This window comes from Haliaeetus leucocephalus, unplaced genomic scaffold (genome assembly GCF_000737465.1).
Source record: "Haliaeetus leucocephalus isolate CR32 unplaced genomic scaffold, Haliaeetus_leucocephalus-4.0 Scaffold32, whole genome shotgun sequence".
In the NCBI taxonomy this organism is placed as follows: domain Eukaryota; kingdom Metazoa; phylum Chordata; class Aves; order Accipitriformes; family Accipitridae; genus Haliaeetus; species Haliaeetus leucocephalus.
In genome coordinates this window covers 494915-508101 of record NW_010972468.1, presented here as the reverse complement: position 1 = coordinate 508101, position 13187 = coordinate 494915, and the positions used below count along the sequence as shown (strand labels likewise).

General features: G+C 39.1%; 1 protein-coding gene across 1 annotated transcript in view; it reads right to left on the bottom strand.

Moving 5' to 3' along the window:
• Nucleotides 1–663: 663 nt before the first annotated feature.
• Nucleotides 664–13187, bottom strand: part of VWA8 (von Willebrand factor A domain containing 8) — a 101664-nt gene continuing 89140 nt past the window's right edge. The window contains exons 22-25 of the mRNA XM_010576497.1: nt 12664–12799; nt 11235–11354; nt 8987–9192; nt 664–1097 (exon numbers count right to left, since the gene is read on the bottom strand). Coding sequence (XP_010574799.1) covers nt 942–1097; nt 8987–9192; nt 11235–11354; nt 12664–12799 — 618 coding nt within the window. The 3' untranslated portion in view covers nt 664–941. The remainder of the gene's footprint in view (nt 1098–8986; nt 9193–11234; nt 11355–12663; nt 12800–13187) is intronic.

Below are 13187 nucleotides of genomic sequence, written 5' to 3'. Positions count from 1 at the left end.
TCTGTCATCAAAATTAAAAGGTACACCACAGTCATTACACTGCCAAACTTCTTTTAATAGTTATATGTAGGATGTAGATGTGATAACAGTGGTGCTCCAGCAGGAGGAACCTACACATGGACACCTAATATGAAGACATCATGTCCCTCCTTAGCAAATATAAAATATATATGTCCCATGGCAAACTCAATTTTGCATATATCCATAAAGCTTTCTTCATGAAAGGGAAATATTTGTTTCTCCATAAATAAATTAAGTATTAGAGTTCAAGATAGAGTAAGTTTTCTAATTGCTTTTCAATGTGATCTACTTAAGCTTGTAATCTGTGAATTGTAGAAGAATGAGTTCAATCTGTTTCATAATTTAGTTTAGTCTTTAAAAAAAAAAAGCTATTTTGATTCTAACCTCTGAAAAAGTATATGGAGTAATATGTCAACTGGTAACATAATTAAAGAATAATAGTGATATACAGACACATACAAAAATGGTTCTTAGAGCTTACATGCATTGCCCTATTCTGCAGAAGTATTTTTGTAGAGCCTTTTGTAAGTATTGAAGACAAAATCCCACCACCACTGAAGACAGCTTAGTTTTTTTGCTACCAATTTAGGTGATAAATAACAGGACAGAAATGTGTTGCAATTCAATTAAAAACACAGGAGAAGAAACAAGTATTTCCCTTTATTAATATATATCTGTTTGCCATACAAGCTATCAATATGTACATGGACATTAAAGGTGAATTATTAGTAATAAGCAAATACTCTGTTGTAAAGTAATTTATATTGTTGTAACTTATTTGGAGGAATATAAATTTGAAGCAGAGAAGAATTGACTTCAAGTATTCCAGGTTGTTTTTAAATCAGTTAGCAGCAAGATAACACACTATAAAAAAGTTATCATGAGAGATCTGTCTTCTTAATATATATCTTATGTTATTCTTACTCCTTGGCCAGCTGTACATTGGTCGGTTTTGCTCCAATAGGTATTCCATATTTGTGCAAAGTGCTGATTAAAATTTCACGCATTTCATTGTTGTAGGAGTCAAAGTCAAATACGTTTCGAACAACATTTGCCAGTCCTTCAGTTGGAAATTTCTGTGAAGAAACAGAGACCCCCAAATTTCATTTACTGAATATCTGTTAAGTAACAGCATATTGGTAAATAATTTTAAAATTAATAGTTATAACAGTAACATTGCTCAACTTAGACAAGTGCTCAAGTAATCTTTTTTTTAGTTTCCAGAATAAAGAAGGTACATTGCTTCAAGTCAGAATGAAGTTACTGACATTAAACCTGAATTAAACAAACAAACAGGAGGCAATTATTTAAACACTCAACAACACTAATTTTTTAAATAACTGTTTTCATTATACACATAATAAGGTGGTGTAATCATTGGAACATATAATTAAATATAGCCTGTATTTTTTAAATTTGGAACTTCTTTCTGCTAACTGTGAAGATCTGACACAAATACATATATTTGTTTAATTCAACTACACAATTCATTTAAGAATTCCGATTCTTAATGTTGAATATAGAAAAGCAGAAGATACACCGCTTGCTTACTAAAAATTACTTTAGGTCATGATGGATTTTCCCAACTTAATAAATACCTAATCTCTGAATTAAAATACCTGTGACACAAGTAATACTAAAATTAGCTATTTACTGTGGTAGAATGGAATACCACTGCTAGAAATAGGCTTGTACAACCCTTTTTTAAATCTGTGGTATACATGCCACAGAATATTTCAGTACTAGTGTTGGTATAAAAGCATGCTAAACTATGTCCTGCTTTTTAAACCTGTCCATGAGGAACCGATTAGAAGTTCTGCATTATTACAGCTTAGCAAAATACAAGTTATTGTGGGATAATATAAAGTTGTCCTACAGCCCGTACCATCCTGGTTACAATGTCCACTCCTTACTAAACGAAACAGGTACTAAAAATACAATTTCTCCCAACAGCTATTCTAACTAAAGACTGCATAAACATTTCACATGTAATGTAAATGCAAAAAGTTTGTGACAATGCTTAGTAGTGAAAGTACTAACTTCTATAATGTAAATTACACCTTGGAGTCAAGGTGAATATCACACTGTGGGGAAAAAAAAAAAAAGGGCCACAGACTTATAAAAATGTACATCATAGTTTAAAAACATGTAAAGCTGCTTAGTACTCAGTGTGCAGGATCCTATCTCATTCTGTCTTCAAGCGTGTCTTTTGATAACAAGAACAAAACATGTCCAGAATTGTGCATACTCTACATAACGAAACCCTTTCCTTAAGTAATTATTTTAGAGCATTTATGACAATGAATACTGCATTTTCTGTGTTATTCCCTTCTCACTGCGAAGCACAACAAACTGGCACCAAGCTATCTTGTTCATTCATGACCTGCTCTTTTACCTGCCCTGCACTAGATACTGCAAAAACCTTGGTCAAGTGCATCAAATATCTGGTGTTCACTAGTAGCCTCCAAGTATGTCTATGGTTTTCTGAATCATTGCGTAACTTCTGACATCGATACCCTTCTCCTCAATGAAGTGCCTCAATAGTTCCATGCCTCTTGTGTCAGTAGGACATAATAAAAAATTTATTTCCTCAGGTACAACTGATTGCTGCTGTCAATAAAACCTGTTCTGAACACAAGCCACTTGTCAAAAGGCCCTCTTCAGTTATTAAAAAAAAAAAAATCACAACTCTCTTGTTTCAATCAGAACAAATCCAACCACTTTTTAATAACTGCCTGGACAACTGCTTGCTGAAGAAAGGCAATGACAGTTCACTAGAAGGCAAAAAAAAAAAAAAATTGAACATTTGAGTTGAACATTTAAAAAATATCATTTGGTTTCTATTGATTTTTAAAATCAGATTACTGGAGAAAATATTGATCTCTCATCAGTCTGTCTGGTTCTCATTCATTGATTCTTGCCCTTAAAAGTAACACCTCTGTGTGTACCTTGGAGTATTTTCACAGCTTAGATCTTGGCTATTCCTTAAAATAGTAAGTAATATAGGTTGTGCTTTTAAAAAATTTATATTTATATATGTAATGCTTTATTTGATAGAGAGTTATGACAGAATTCTGCTTGGTGAAAAATCCGTATTTTTATGGATCTAGCTTTCCATAAGTACATGTATTGCTACAGTCTGCTTAAAAGCTATCAGCAAAACAGTAGTTTCCTAGTATAAATACAGAATCTTAATTACAATATGCTATACACATTGAGGTCTACCGTACTTCTAGCACTACCCTGAAAACAAAGTGACAAATGATCTGGTATCCAGCCTATAACGGGTCCAGATTTTTGTTTTAGTCTTCTACCTTGTGTTCTCACTACCACTCACTTCCCTACACATTCGAGTGCCGTCAGATGCCCGCACCACCCCAAAGGCCCACCTCGCCCCCAAGATCTCTCCCTACCCGCTCATTCCTCCGTGCCCTTGGCTTCCCCCCGTATCCCCAATGCCTTTTCACTTAATGCTGCCATCTCTCCCTGTGTCTCCTCGGTTGTCCTGTCAGCAGGGAGAGAAGCACCCCGTCTATGGCTCATCCCGAGCCACAGGCATACTAATTGATTAACCATTGCTCGGGTCTTTGGTGGGCATCGTCTACGGCCAAGCAAAACAGACGACTTCAACGCCTGCGTTTTCATTCACAGGGACTCTAATTTCAATCTGTTCCTCTCTGTCACATAGCCATTGATTTTGATTAAACCAGCAGAAACCTAATTATCTCTGAAAACTGGTAACTGAGATTCACTGTGGTTGGCCAAAAAGGTAAAAGGTTATCATTGATGTGCATTTGGCAGCAAGGTGAGAAAGGGATACAAACTGTGATTTGATACGCCTAGTTTCCTTTCGAGATTAGGCTGAACAGAAAAAAAGCAGTATCTTAGCACAAAAAGCTTACTGAACAGGCCTAAAAGCCTGACGAATAGTAGACTTCAGGGTCAGAAGGTACCTTAGACATTTACTGCTTGAAAACTAGTTATACTAGTGCCTCCTATTAGAAAACAAATCTCAGGTACAAACAAGAAAGAAGGCCTATCAGAAAAACCTCAGCTTTCCCAAACTCAACAGAGTTAGTAAAGAAAGCTATTTCCTTTTTATCTGGACTAACGTGGCTTGCCTGATTAACATCTACCAGGGACATCAGGTGAATCTTGATTCTGCAAAACAACATACAAAAGGTCTCACGAAAACCAGCACATTAGATTGCAGAGAAGCAGTCATAGCATACACCGGTAGTTACGGGCAGCATACCGTAACCCAACGGAGCAAGAGCAGAGCTTCTCAGCTTGCCCATAAGCCACTATTAGCATCAATACTTCTGAGATTTGACACAGGCTGAAAACTGCCGGCGAGCGAGACAAAAAGCCTATATTCAGGTCACCTCCCATCTAGAGCTGCAAGACCCAAATTCCCTATACAATCTGTGGAGAGAAATAGTTGCAGCAACCAAGTTAGGCACCTGCATTAGACAACTCTCCCTATGCCTGCAGTTTCAGGTCTTCAAACTAGTTTGGTATCTCGAGGTTCACCAAAAAAATCCTTTCCTTAAGAAAAAGTTAATACAGAGGCAACCTAGCTTGGAAGGCAGCACCTAAGCTACAACTAAACTGCTACAGGTTCCCTACTTCCCTTTATGGCAAGGTGCTCTTGTGACTACATTGTAGACACAATTCTATACACTGAATACCACAATTAATCAGAGTGCAGAGTGCCTAATAATATGTTGATGCCACAGTAATCAAACTGTATTTTAACTGACTAGCCCCAATGCTCAGATGCGCTCTCAGATAACAGTAATCAACAGCCAATTTTTCTCCAAAACATCAAACCTTTTTTACAGAAACAAAAAATTCCAAAATTATGTGAAAGAAATCAACACAATAGTACAAAGAGAGTGGGGCTGTGGAACTGCTGTAAGGGAAATTGTTTAACAACATGACTAACTTCCCTCCTTCCTTCCTAACGACCAGCAATTTTATTGACTCATTTCCCTCCTTCCTCTTTCTTCTCTACCTGAAGACCTAAAAGCTTCTTACTTTGGAATAACCATTATGTTTATATTCATTGTTTACATTTGGCTACTCCCAGCCTTTTTATGATTCAGACTGAAAAACAAGTTACAGTAAACAAAATGTTGCATCCTTTCAAAGAGACTGGGATCTTGAAAACAAATGTTACAGAAGAAATCAAAGCTGCATGTTGGAAATTTATTTGGATATTTACATTTAACATTGTAAGAGGTGAAAACAGCAGATAGGAAACTTCCTCACTGATCTGTGCCCAGTGTCCAGGTTGAAGGGACCGTACTAATCTGGTTAAGTGAAGGAGACAGAAGCAGAGCTCCAACAGGTCCATGTCCTTCTTATGTTGGGGGCCCCAGAGCTGAACGCAGTACTGCAGGTGGGGTCTCACCAGAGTGGAGCAGAGGAGGAGAATCACCTCCCTCAGCCTGCTGGTCATGATTCTTTTGATGCAGCCCAGAATGCGATTGGCTTTCTGGGCCGTGAGAACACATTGCTGGCTCATGCTCAGTTTTTCATCCACTAATACCCCCAAGTCCTTCTCCTCAGGGCTGCTCTCAATCCACTCATCGCCCAGCCTGTATTTGTGCTTGGGATTGCCCTGACCCACGTGCAGGACCTTGCACTTGGCCTTGTTGAACTTCATGAGGTTCGCTCGGACCCACCTCTCAAGCCTCTCAAGTTCCCTCTGGTTGACATCCCTTCCCTCCAGCGTGTCAACTGCCCCACACAGCTGATGTCGTTGGCAAACTTGCTGAGGGTGCCCTCAATCCCACTGTCCATGTCACCGACAAAGGTATTAAGCAGCACTGGTCCCAGTAACAACCTCTGAGGAACACCACTTGTCACTGGTCTCCACTTGGACATCGAGCCATTGACGGCAACTCTTCGAGTGCGACCATCCAGCCAACTCCTTATCCACCAAGTGGTCCATCCATCAAATCCATGTCTCTCCAATTTAGAGACAAGGACGTTGTGCAGGAAAGTGTCAAAGTCCAGGTAGATGACATCAGTTGCCTTCACTTATCCACCAATGCTGTATCCCCATTGTAGAAGGCCACCAAATTTGTCAGGCATGATTTGCCCTTAGTGAAGCCATGTTGGCCATCACCAATCACCTCCTTATTTTCCATGTGCATTAGCACAGTTTCCAGGAAGATCTGCTCCATGATCTTGCCAGGCACAGAGGTGATACTGACTGGCCTGTAGTTCCCTGGGTCTTTCTTTTTTTCATTTTTAAACATAGAGGTTACGTTTCCCCTTTTCCAGCCACTGGGAACCTCCTCGGACTGCCACGACTTCTCAAATATGACGGACAGCGGCTTAGCCACTTTATCTGCCAGTTACCTCATGATCCGCGGATGCATCTCATCAAGTCCCAAGGACTTGTGCACCTTCAGGTTCCTTAGATGGTCTCAAACCTGACCTTCTCCTACAGTGGGCAGTTCTTCATTCTCTCAGTCCCTGCCTTTGCTTTCTGCAACTTGGGCAGTGTGGCTGGAGCACTTGCCGGTGAAGACTGAGGCAAAAAGTCATTGAGTACCTCAGCCTTCTCCATGTCCTGGGTAGCCAGGTCTCCTGTTTCCTTCTAGAGAGAGCCCACATTTTTCCCTAGTCTTCCTTTTATCACTGATGTACCTATAGAAGCTTTTCTTGTTGCCCTTGACATCCCTGCCCAGATTTAATTCTACCAGGGCTTTAGCCTTCCTAACCTGCTCCCTGTCCGCTTGGACAATTTCTCTGTATTCCTCCCAGGCTACCTGTCCTTGCTTCCACTCTCCGTAGGCTTCCTTTTTGTGTTTGAGTTTGTCCAGGAGCTCCTTGTTCATCCATGCAGGCATTTTTGCCTGACTTCCTCTTTGTTGGGATGCATTGCTCCTCAGCTTGGAGGAGGCGATCCTTGAATATTAACCAGCTCTCTTGGGCCCCTCTTCCCTCCAGGGCTTTATCCCATGGTACTCAGCAGATCCCTGAAGAGGCCAAAGTCTGCTCTCCTGAAGTCCAGGGTAGCGAGCTTGCTGTGTGCCCTGCTCGCTGCCCGAAGGATCTTGAACTCCACCATTTCATGGTCACTGCAGCCAAGGCTGCCCTCAAACTTCACATTCCCCACCAGCCTCTCCTTGTTGGTGAGGACAAGGTCCAGCATAGCACCTCTCCTCGTTGGCTGCTCTATCACTTGGAGAAGGAAGCTGTCATCAACACATTCCAGGCACCTCCTGGATTGCTTATGCCCTGTCGTGTCGTCCCTCCAACAGATATCGGGGTTGTTGAATTCCCCCCCCGCCCCCGAGGACCAGGGGTTGTGAACGTGAGGCTGCTCCTATCTGTCTATAGAGGGCCTTATCCACTCGGTCTTCCTGGTGGGGTGGCCTGTAGCAGACCCCCACTATAATGTCACCTGTCCCTGCCCTCCCTTTAATCCTGACCCATAAGCTCTTCATCAGCTCCTCATCCATCCCCAGGCGGAGCTCCATGCACTCCAGCTGTACATGTTGTATCAGTCTGGTAAACAAATACCTATCAACTGGTAATGGATCCTAATAAACTACTTTGCTTATGTGTTTATTTGGACAGATTCCTCAGCTTTTAGGTCTGAATTTTGTTAACCCTTCATACAAAGTTATAAAGACAGCATTATTTTTTCTTTATATTATTGATATCATAGTAGCACAAATTTACTTTGTCTCAGGACCTTATTGCACCATAGAGACCACACAGCACAAAAATCTATCCTACCCAGAAGTCTAGATGAACTGAACATTTTTAAAAGTGATAATTCTAACCTGCCGGATCTAAATGTCTGTGTATATGGATGAATATACGTGAATATGTTCATGAGCACAAACACAAAACTGTCACGCAACTGTGTTATACTATGCAGTGTTAAACACAGGAACAGTAGGTCAAATAATTTGTGTGAACTTATATTCTAATTGTAATAATTACATTAATATTTCCACTAATCTTTTTTTCAGTCTAGGATTCAGTAATTCAAGAAATAGTCTACAAATTAACAAATTATGGATTTTATGATTATAAACAGAACACAATAAAATCACTGCTACTTCAAAAAACATTGATACTTTATATTTCAAACACTTCAGATAAAAACTATCCTTTAATTTATAAAGGCAGAAGTCAGGCTCTACTGTAATGTTTAAAAAAACCCCAAACACCATTAAATCAGAATTCAGGATTTCACAGTTAAAATGTGTGTAGGAAGCAAACATGGATCTGAAGTACCTGTTTGCTAAGTTGTTATCCATCTAACATTTTCCTCAGAAAAATTCCACCACTGATGTATTACTGTTATGCAGCAGGAAGTTGTTTTCCCCAGGAAATGATTAAAACCAAAAATTTTATAGCAGCATAAAGTGAACAGTTGCACTGTCCTGGAAGTATTCTATGCTGAATATGGAATTTTATAATGAAGGCTCATATGAACGTTGCATACTGTATTCACAGTATGAATGTGATATCTTCTCACATAGTAGAAAAACAGACTCTTGGGGTTTTTTTAATATCTATAAATAAACATACAGAAAAAATCATAGAATCACAGAATAGAATCATAGAATCATTTAGGTTGGAAAAGACCTTTAAGAGTCCAACCGTCAACCCACCACCACCTTGCCCACTAAACCATGTCCTGAAGTGCCTTGTCTACGTGTTTTTTGAATACCTCCAGGGATGGTGACATCACCACTTCCCTGGGCAGCCTGTTCCAACGCCTGACAAATATCCGCCTGTGTACATCTGCAATCCTTACCCTCAGACTATCTGAACATCTGAATATGATGATTCCTTCAAAATGCAAAACTTCTCATAAGAATGAAATAAAAATGCACGAACAATAATGGCATCTTTTTCTAAAACCTTCAGGCATTAAGAAAGTAGTAGCGGTGAATTGAAGCTTTCAATGAAATCTGACACACTGTACCTGTAAATGTTTTACAATATTCACAACTTCTCTAGTTGAATAGGGATAGTTGATAATTCCTTGGTCAGCTAAGGTCCTGAGTTCTCCAAAAGCAGCCACCAGTTTCTGAAGAATTGGCTCAGGAACATCAGGACCATACTGTCTAAGCATAGCCAGTTCAGATTGTGGTTTGGGATTATCAACAGCATGGCAACTAAAAATGTCACCTAAAAAGAAAACAGCACACAGTTAAGTAATTTATAAAGAGCGAGCATCACAACAGCCCCTTTAAGTTTCATACAGCACCTTAAATGGAAAAGCAATGGCTCAAGAGGATGCTAAGTACCTACATGTTAAAACAAAACAAGACAAAAACTACTTTGAAAAATGTGAAGGACAAACTTGCTATGAAGAACACTGAGGCTCCTGGAAACATGGAGATCTCTCCTGTCATTTTAATGAAGGTGATCACGAGGAAGAATTTCAAGAAGAAACACAAGTCAAATGAACGCAGAAAAAAAGAAAAGAAAAAAGGTTTAAAGAAAGAATAACAGGTTGAATGGGACCAATTTGTGAACACTTTTAAAACACCACAGGATGCACGGAAATCTTGATATGCAGGAATGCCCTAATGCAAACCCAGTTGAGAGGTCTAGAGGAAATACTGGATTTATCTTTTCTCTCTGTCTGTCTTGAAGTATGGTAAGAAATTTGGCAAGACATTCTTTCCATGTATTTGCATTATATTGGTCCCAATCATATAATCTATAAAACTGAGTTTATTTGTAAAGAGTCCTTTAACAGTCGTACAAAACTTTGCAGAAACACGATCAGATCCTGCTGAAAAAGGACTTGAATTAAAAGCAGAAGAGCTCCTATGCTTGAAAAACAAAAGCAACACAGAACCCCAAAACCTCAAACCAAACCTCTGCCATGTGGGCTGAAAGCAATAATGCTAGGATGATCTATTTTGTTTAAAGCGCCCATGTAAGGAGGAAAATTAGGTCATGAAAAAGAAATAGGCTATACTAAAACATCTTGAGGCAACATAGCTGGGTGAAATTCAGAGCCAACGAGTCTCTGACACGGAATGCCCGTTCACTGGGAACTACATCTGAAAACCATAAAAGCTATCATGCAATATGGAAGTAGGTTTGTACCTGCTTTTATGAGTACGTTATTATCCTAGTGGCAAGTGTCCCTGCCCATGGCAGGGGAGTTGGAACTAGATGACCTTTAAGGTCCCTTCTAACCCAAACCATTCTATGATTCTATCATTTCTTGCAGAGTAAGCATTACAGCTAAAACTAACAGATGAAAGCACATAAATTAAGGTGCCTGCATACAAACAGCTAAGCTAACACAGATAACAGAGTCAGTGGAGTCTGGAGGGCTATTCAGTTCATAGCCCTGGTGTAAGAGTGCCAAAGCCTTGCCAGAGGCCCACTTAGACTAAGACTGAACTATACAGGCCAATGAATCACTTGCCCTTATACAACATAAATTTTTGCTTTTGCTGTGAGATGAAGCTGTGGGGAACCTTTGCTGATACACAGGATTTTTAGGACCTACCAGGAGCTTTCTGAAATAAGGCTGCTGTTGATATGAAAAACTTTGATGTGAAATTTGGACAGCTTTACCTGAAACTAGATGAATTCAGTATCTCATCAAATATACGTATTTTAATAAGGCCTATCACACATGGCCATGTGCATGGAGAGGCTAATGAGGACTAAGAAGCAGGTAGCATAGTGCTAACACCAAAAAAGACAGTAAACTCCACTGCTGAGAGGAGAGAAAAGAACCATCCATCAAGCCCCCATCTCTTGTATTGAAGAGGACAGCGCCTGGCGTGTGGTTTGTTTGATACGGGGAAAAAAATGGTGAGCAGTGGTGTTAACCATTGATGTCAGGAATCAAGCTGCTCACAGCTCATGTTTTTGCTATATTTGTATACAATATACACTCATTAACAAAGACTTCTTGTAACCTTGCCTGTCTTCTGTGTTTGTCCAGATACCATAAAACAAAATAGTTGTAACACAGATGACCACATTAAGCTGTTCACTTCAGGGCAAGTTCAGGCACTTTTATTAAGATATGTAAATTTACATGTTAGTTGTCTTCTGAATCTCACCTTGAGTGTCTTCTGTGAAACAAAATATCAATATGCATAAGGACCCCTTCTCCTCATGAAATCTAATGAATAAAGACAGTTATTCTATTAATCAATTCTATTAAAGATCACCATTTAATATGAATCACTTACCTAATGTGCCAAAAAAGTCATTACCCAAGAAAGGAAATCCAGGTCTATTTGCTAGAACTATCATTCTAAAATCAGGATGAATAACTATGACATTTTCTCTCCCCTCTACATAAGCATGATCTGGAAAAGAATTAAAAGTTATTAATTGCATATTTAAGCTTTGTGACGATGAATGAATTAAATGAACATAATTAGATTAGAAGAAGAATTCTAATTCTAGGAAGAATTCTTCTAATCTAATTATGTTCTTCTTAGAATTAGAAGAACAGTTACAAAAAAAGGCTCGATAGCGTCTTAGGATGTCATTCAACTCTGAATATTCTAGGTTTCATTTTAAAGTTTCATAATTTGTTTCACAAAAATTTAACCAGTGTTTCATTTAAATGAAAATGCAATCACTGTTCTTGGGGTAGGGACTACCTGTCCTGTTTATATTTAATTCCACGAAAATGCTGAAGCCAATGGTGAATAAAATGTGTTTTTATATAGGTCTGACATTATCTGATCTGGGAACACAGGACTGAAATTCCTCCTGGTTATTACAAAAATCTGTGAGAAGCCAGACACACATGATTTCACACATGTGAAGACTGTTTCTCCAAAATGAGTCAGACTGGCCCCACTTGTTCCCTTGCAGCATGTTTCCAGTGGCACATGGTTTTTGGGAATCCTTTTACCTCCTCTAAAAAACTGAGATTGACTAGCAAGATATTTTAAAAAATGCCCACTACAGTTTATAATGACGAGCAAAACTCAAGTGTCGTGCCATGCGAGTGCTGAATGATTGCTTCACTCAAACATTGTTCCCAATATTGTTAAAAAGAAACTCATTACATAAAGTACAGTGTCTACTAACATCAAGAGGGCATTTCGAACATGGTCTTTCTTTGAAAAATAATGAAAAATATTTAGTTCCTGCAATTAACATGAATTAAATTCCATTAAATTACAAAATACTCTCACGCTGCAGGATATATTTAAATAATATAAGCATATGCAATATTTGATTAGATGGAACCCTTAACAATTCAACTCACATCTTCAGTTCTAGATCTGATCAAATTATACCCCAACTGTCCAGATGGGCATAACCAGGATCATAATTTGGTCAACTAGATCTTTATTTCTTATGGTGAATGAGAAGCAGAGGTCAATAGTTTTTTTGGGTTTTTGTTGTTGTTGTTTTGTTGGTTGGGGTTTTTTTAATTTTTCAGGAAAATTCACAAGAATGCTAATTCAAGAAAACCTTTGTGGCTATTGCAAAAGTAGTAAAGAAAATGACTGTGAATTCTCTAACTGTTAACCTTTTAGCATCAAGTATTTTTTCCATTTGGACTCTTCTGGGTCTCTACTTAGTAATGTAATTGCTGAAAACCAGCAACAGATTACATTTTACTGTAAACGATCAGAACACTTTATATTTACTTACTGGCAACAATTCGCCTTCCATCTGACAAAACCATTTCCCCACTTTCTACTAAAGTTTTTAAGACACAGGTGACATTTGTTGGTGCTTTGTCTGCCTCATCGATTACCAAAATATGTCCGAACTTCACTGCTTTTACCTAGAAGAGAAAAGAATCAAAACATCACAACCCCAGAAAAAAACCTGCAAGAAATGCATTACTGATTTCTCAGTCAGTAGCAGGGACTCTCGGTGGCACTGAGACAAAAAAAGGGGACTCAGAACAGGAATAAGCTATGAGAAGAGGAGGCAGGTGAGACATGAAAGGTGGGTGCTTCTGTTTCTTCAGGATAGGGATGGAAAGGGCTGTGCTAGGGAGGGAAGTGAGGAGCGTGACTGAGAATGAATCGGAGCACTGACGGAGAAGTGCAAAGCAGTTTGCATCTAGACTGTCAACATGTAGCTGAAAGAACTAAAGAACGGCTGCAACAGCTGTTTGGAGTCTAACTTAGCAGGTAGGTCTGAGATGCTACAAAAGAGGAGGAGGA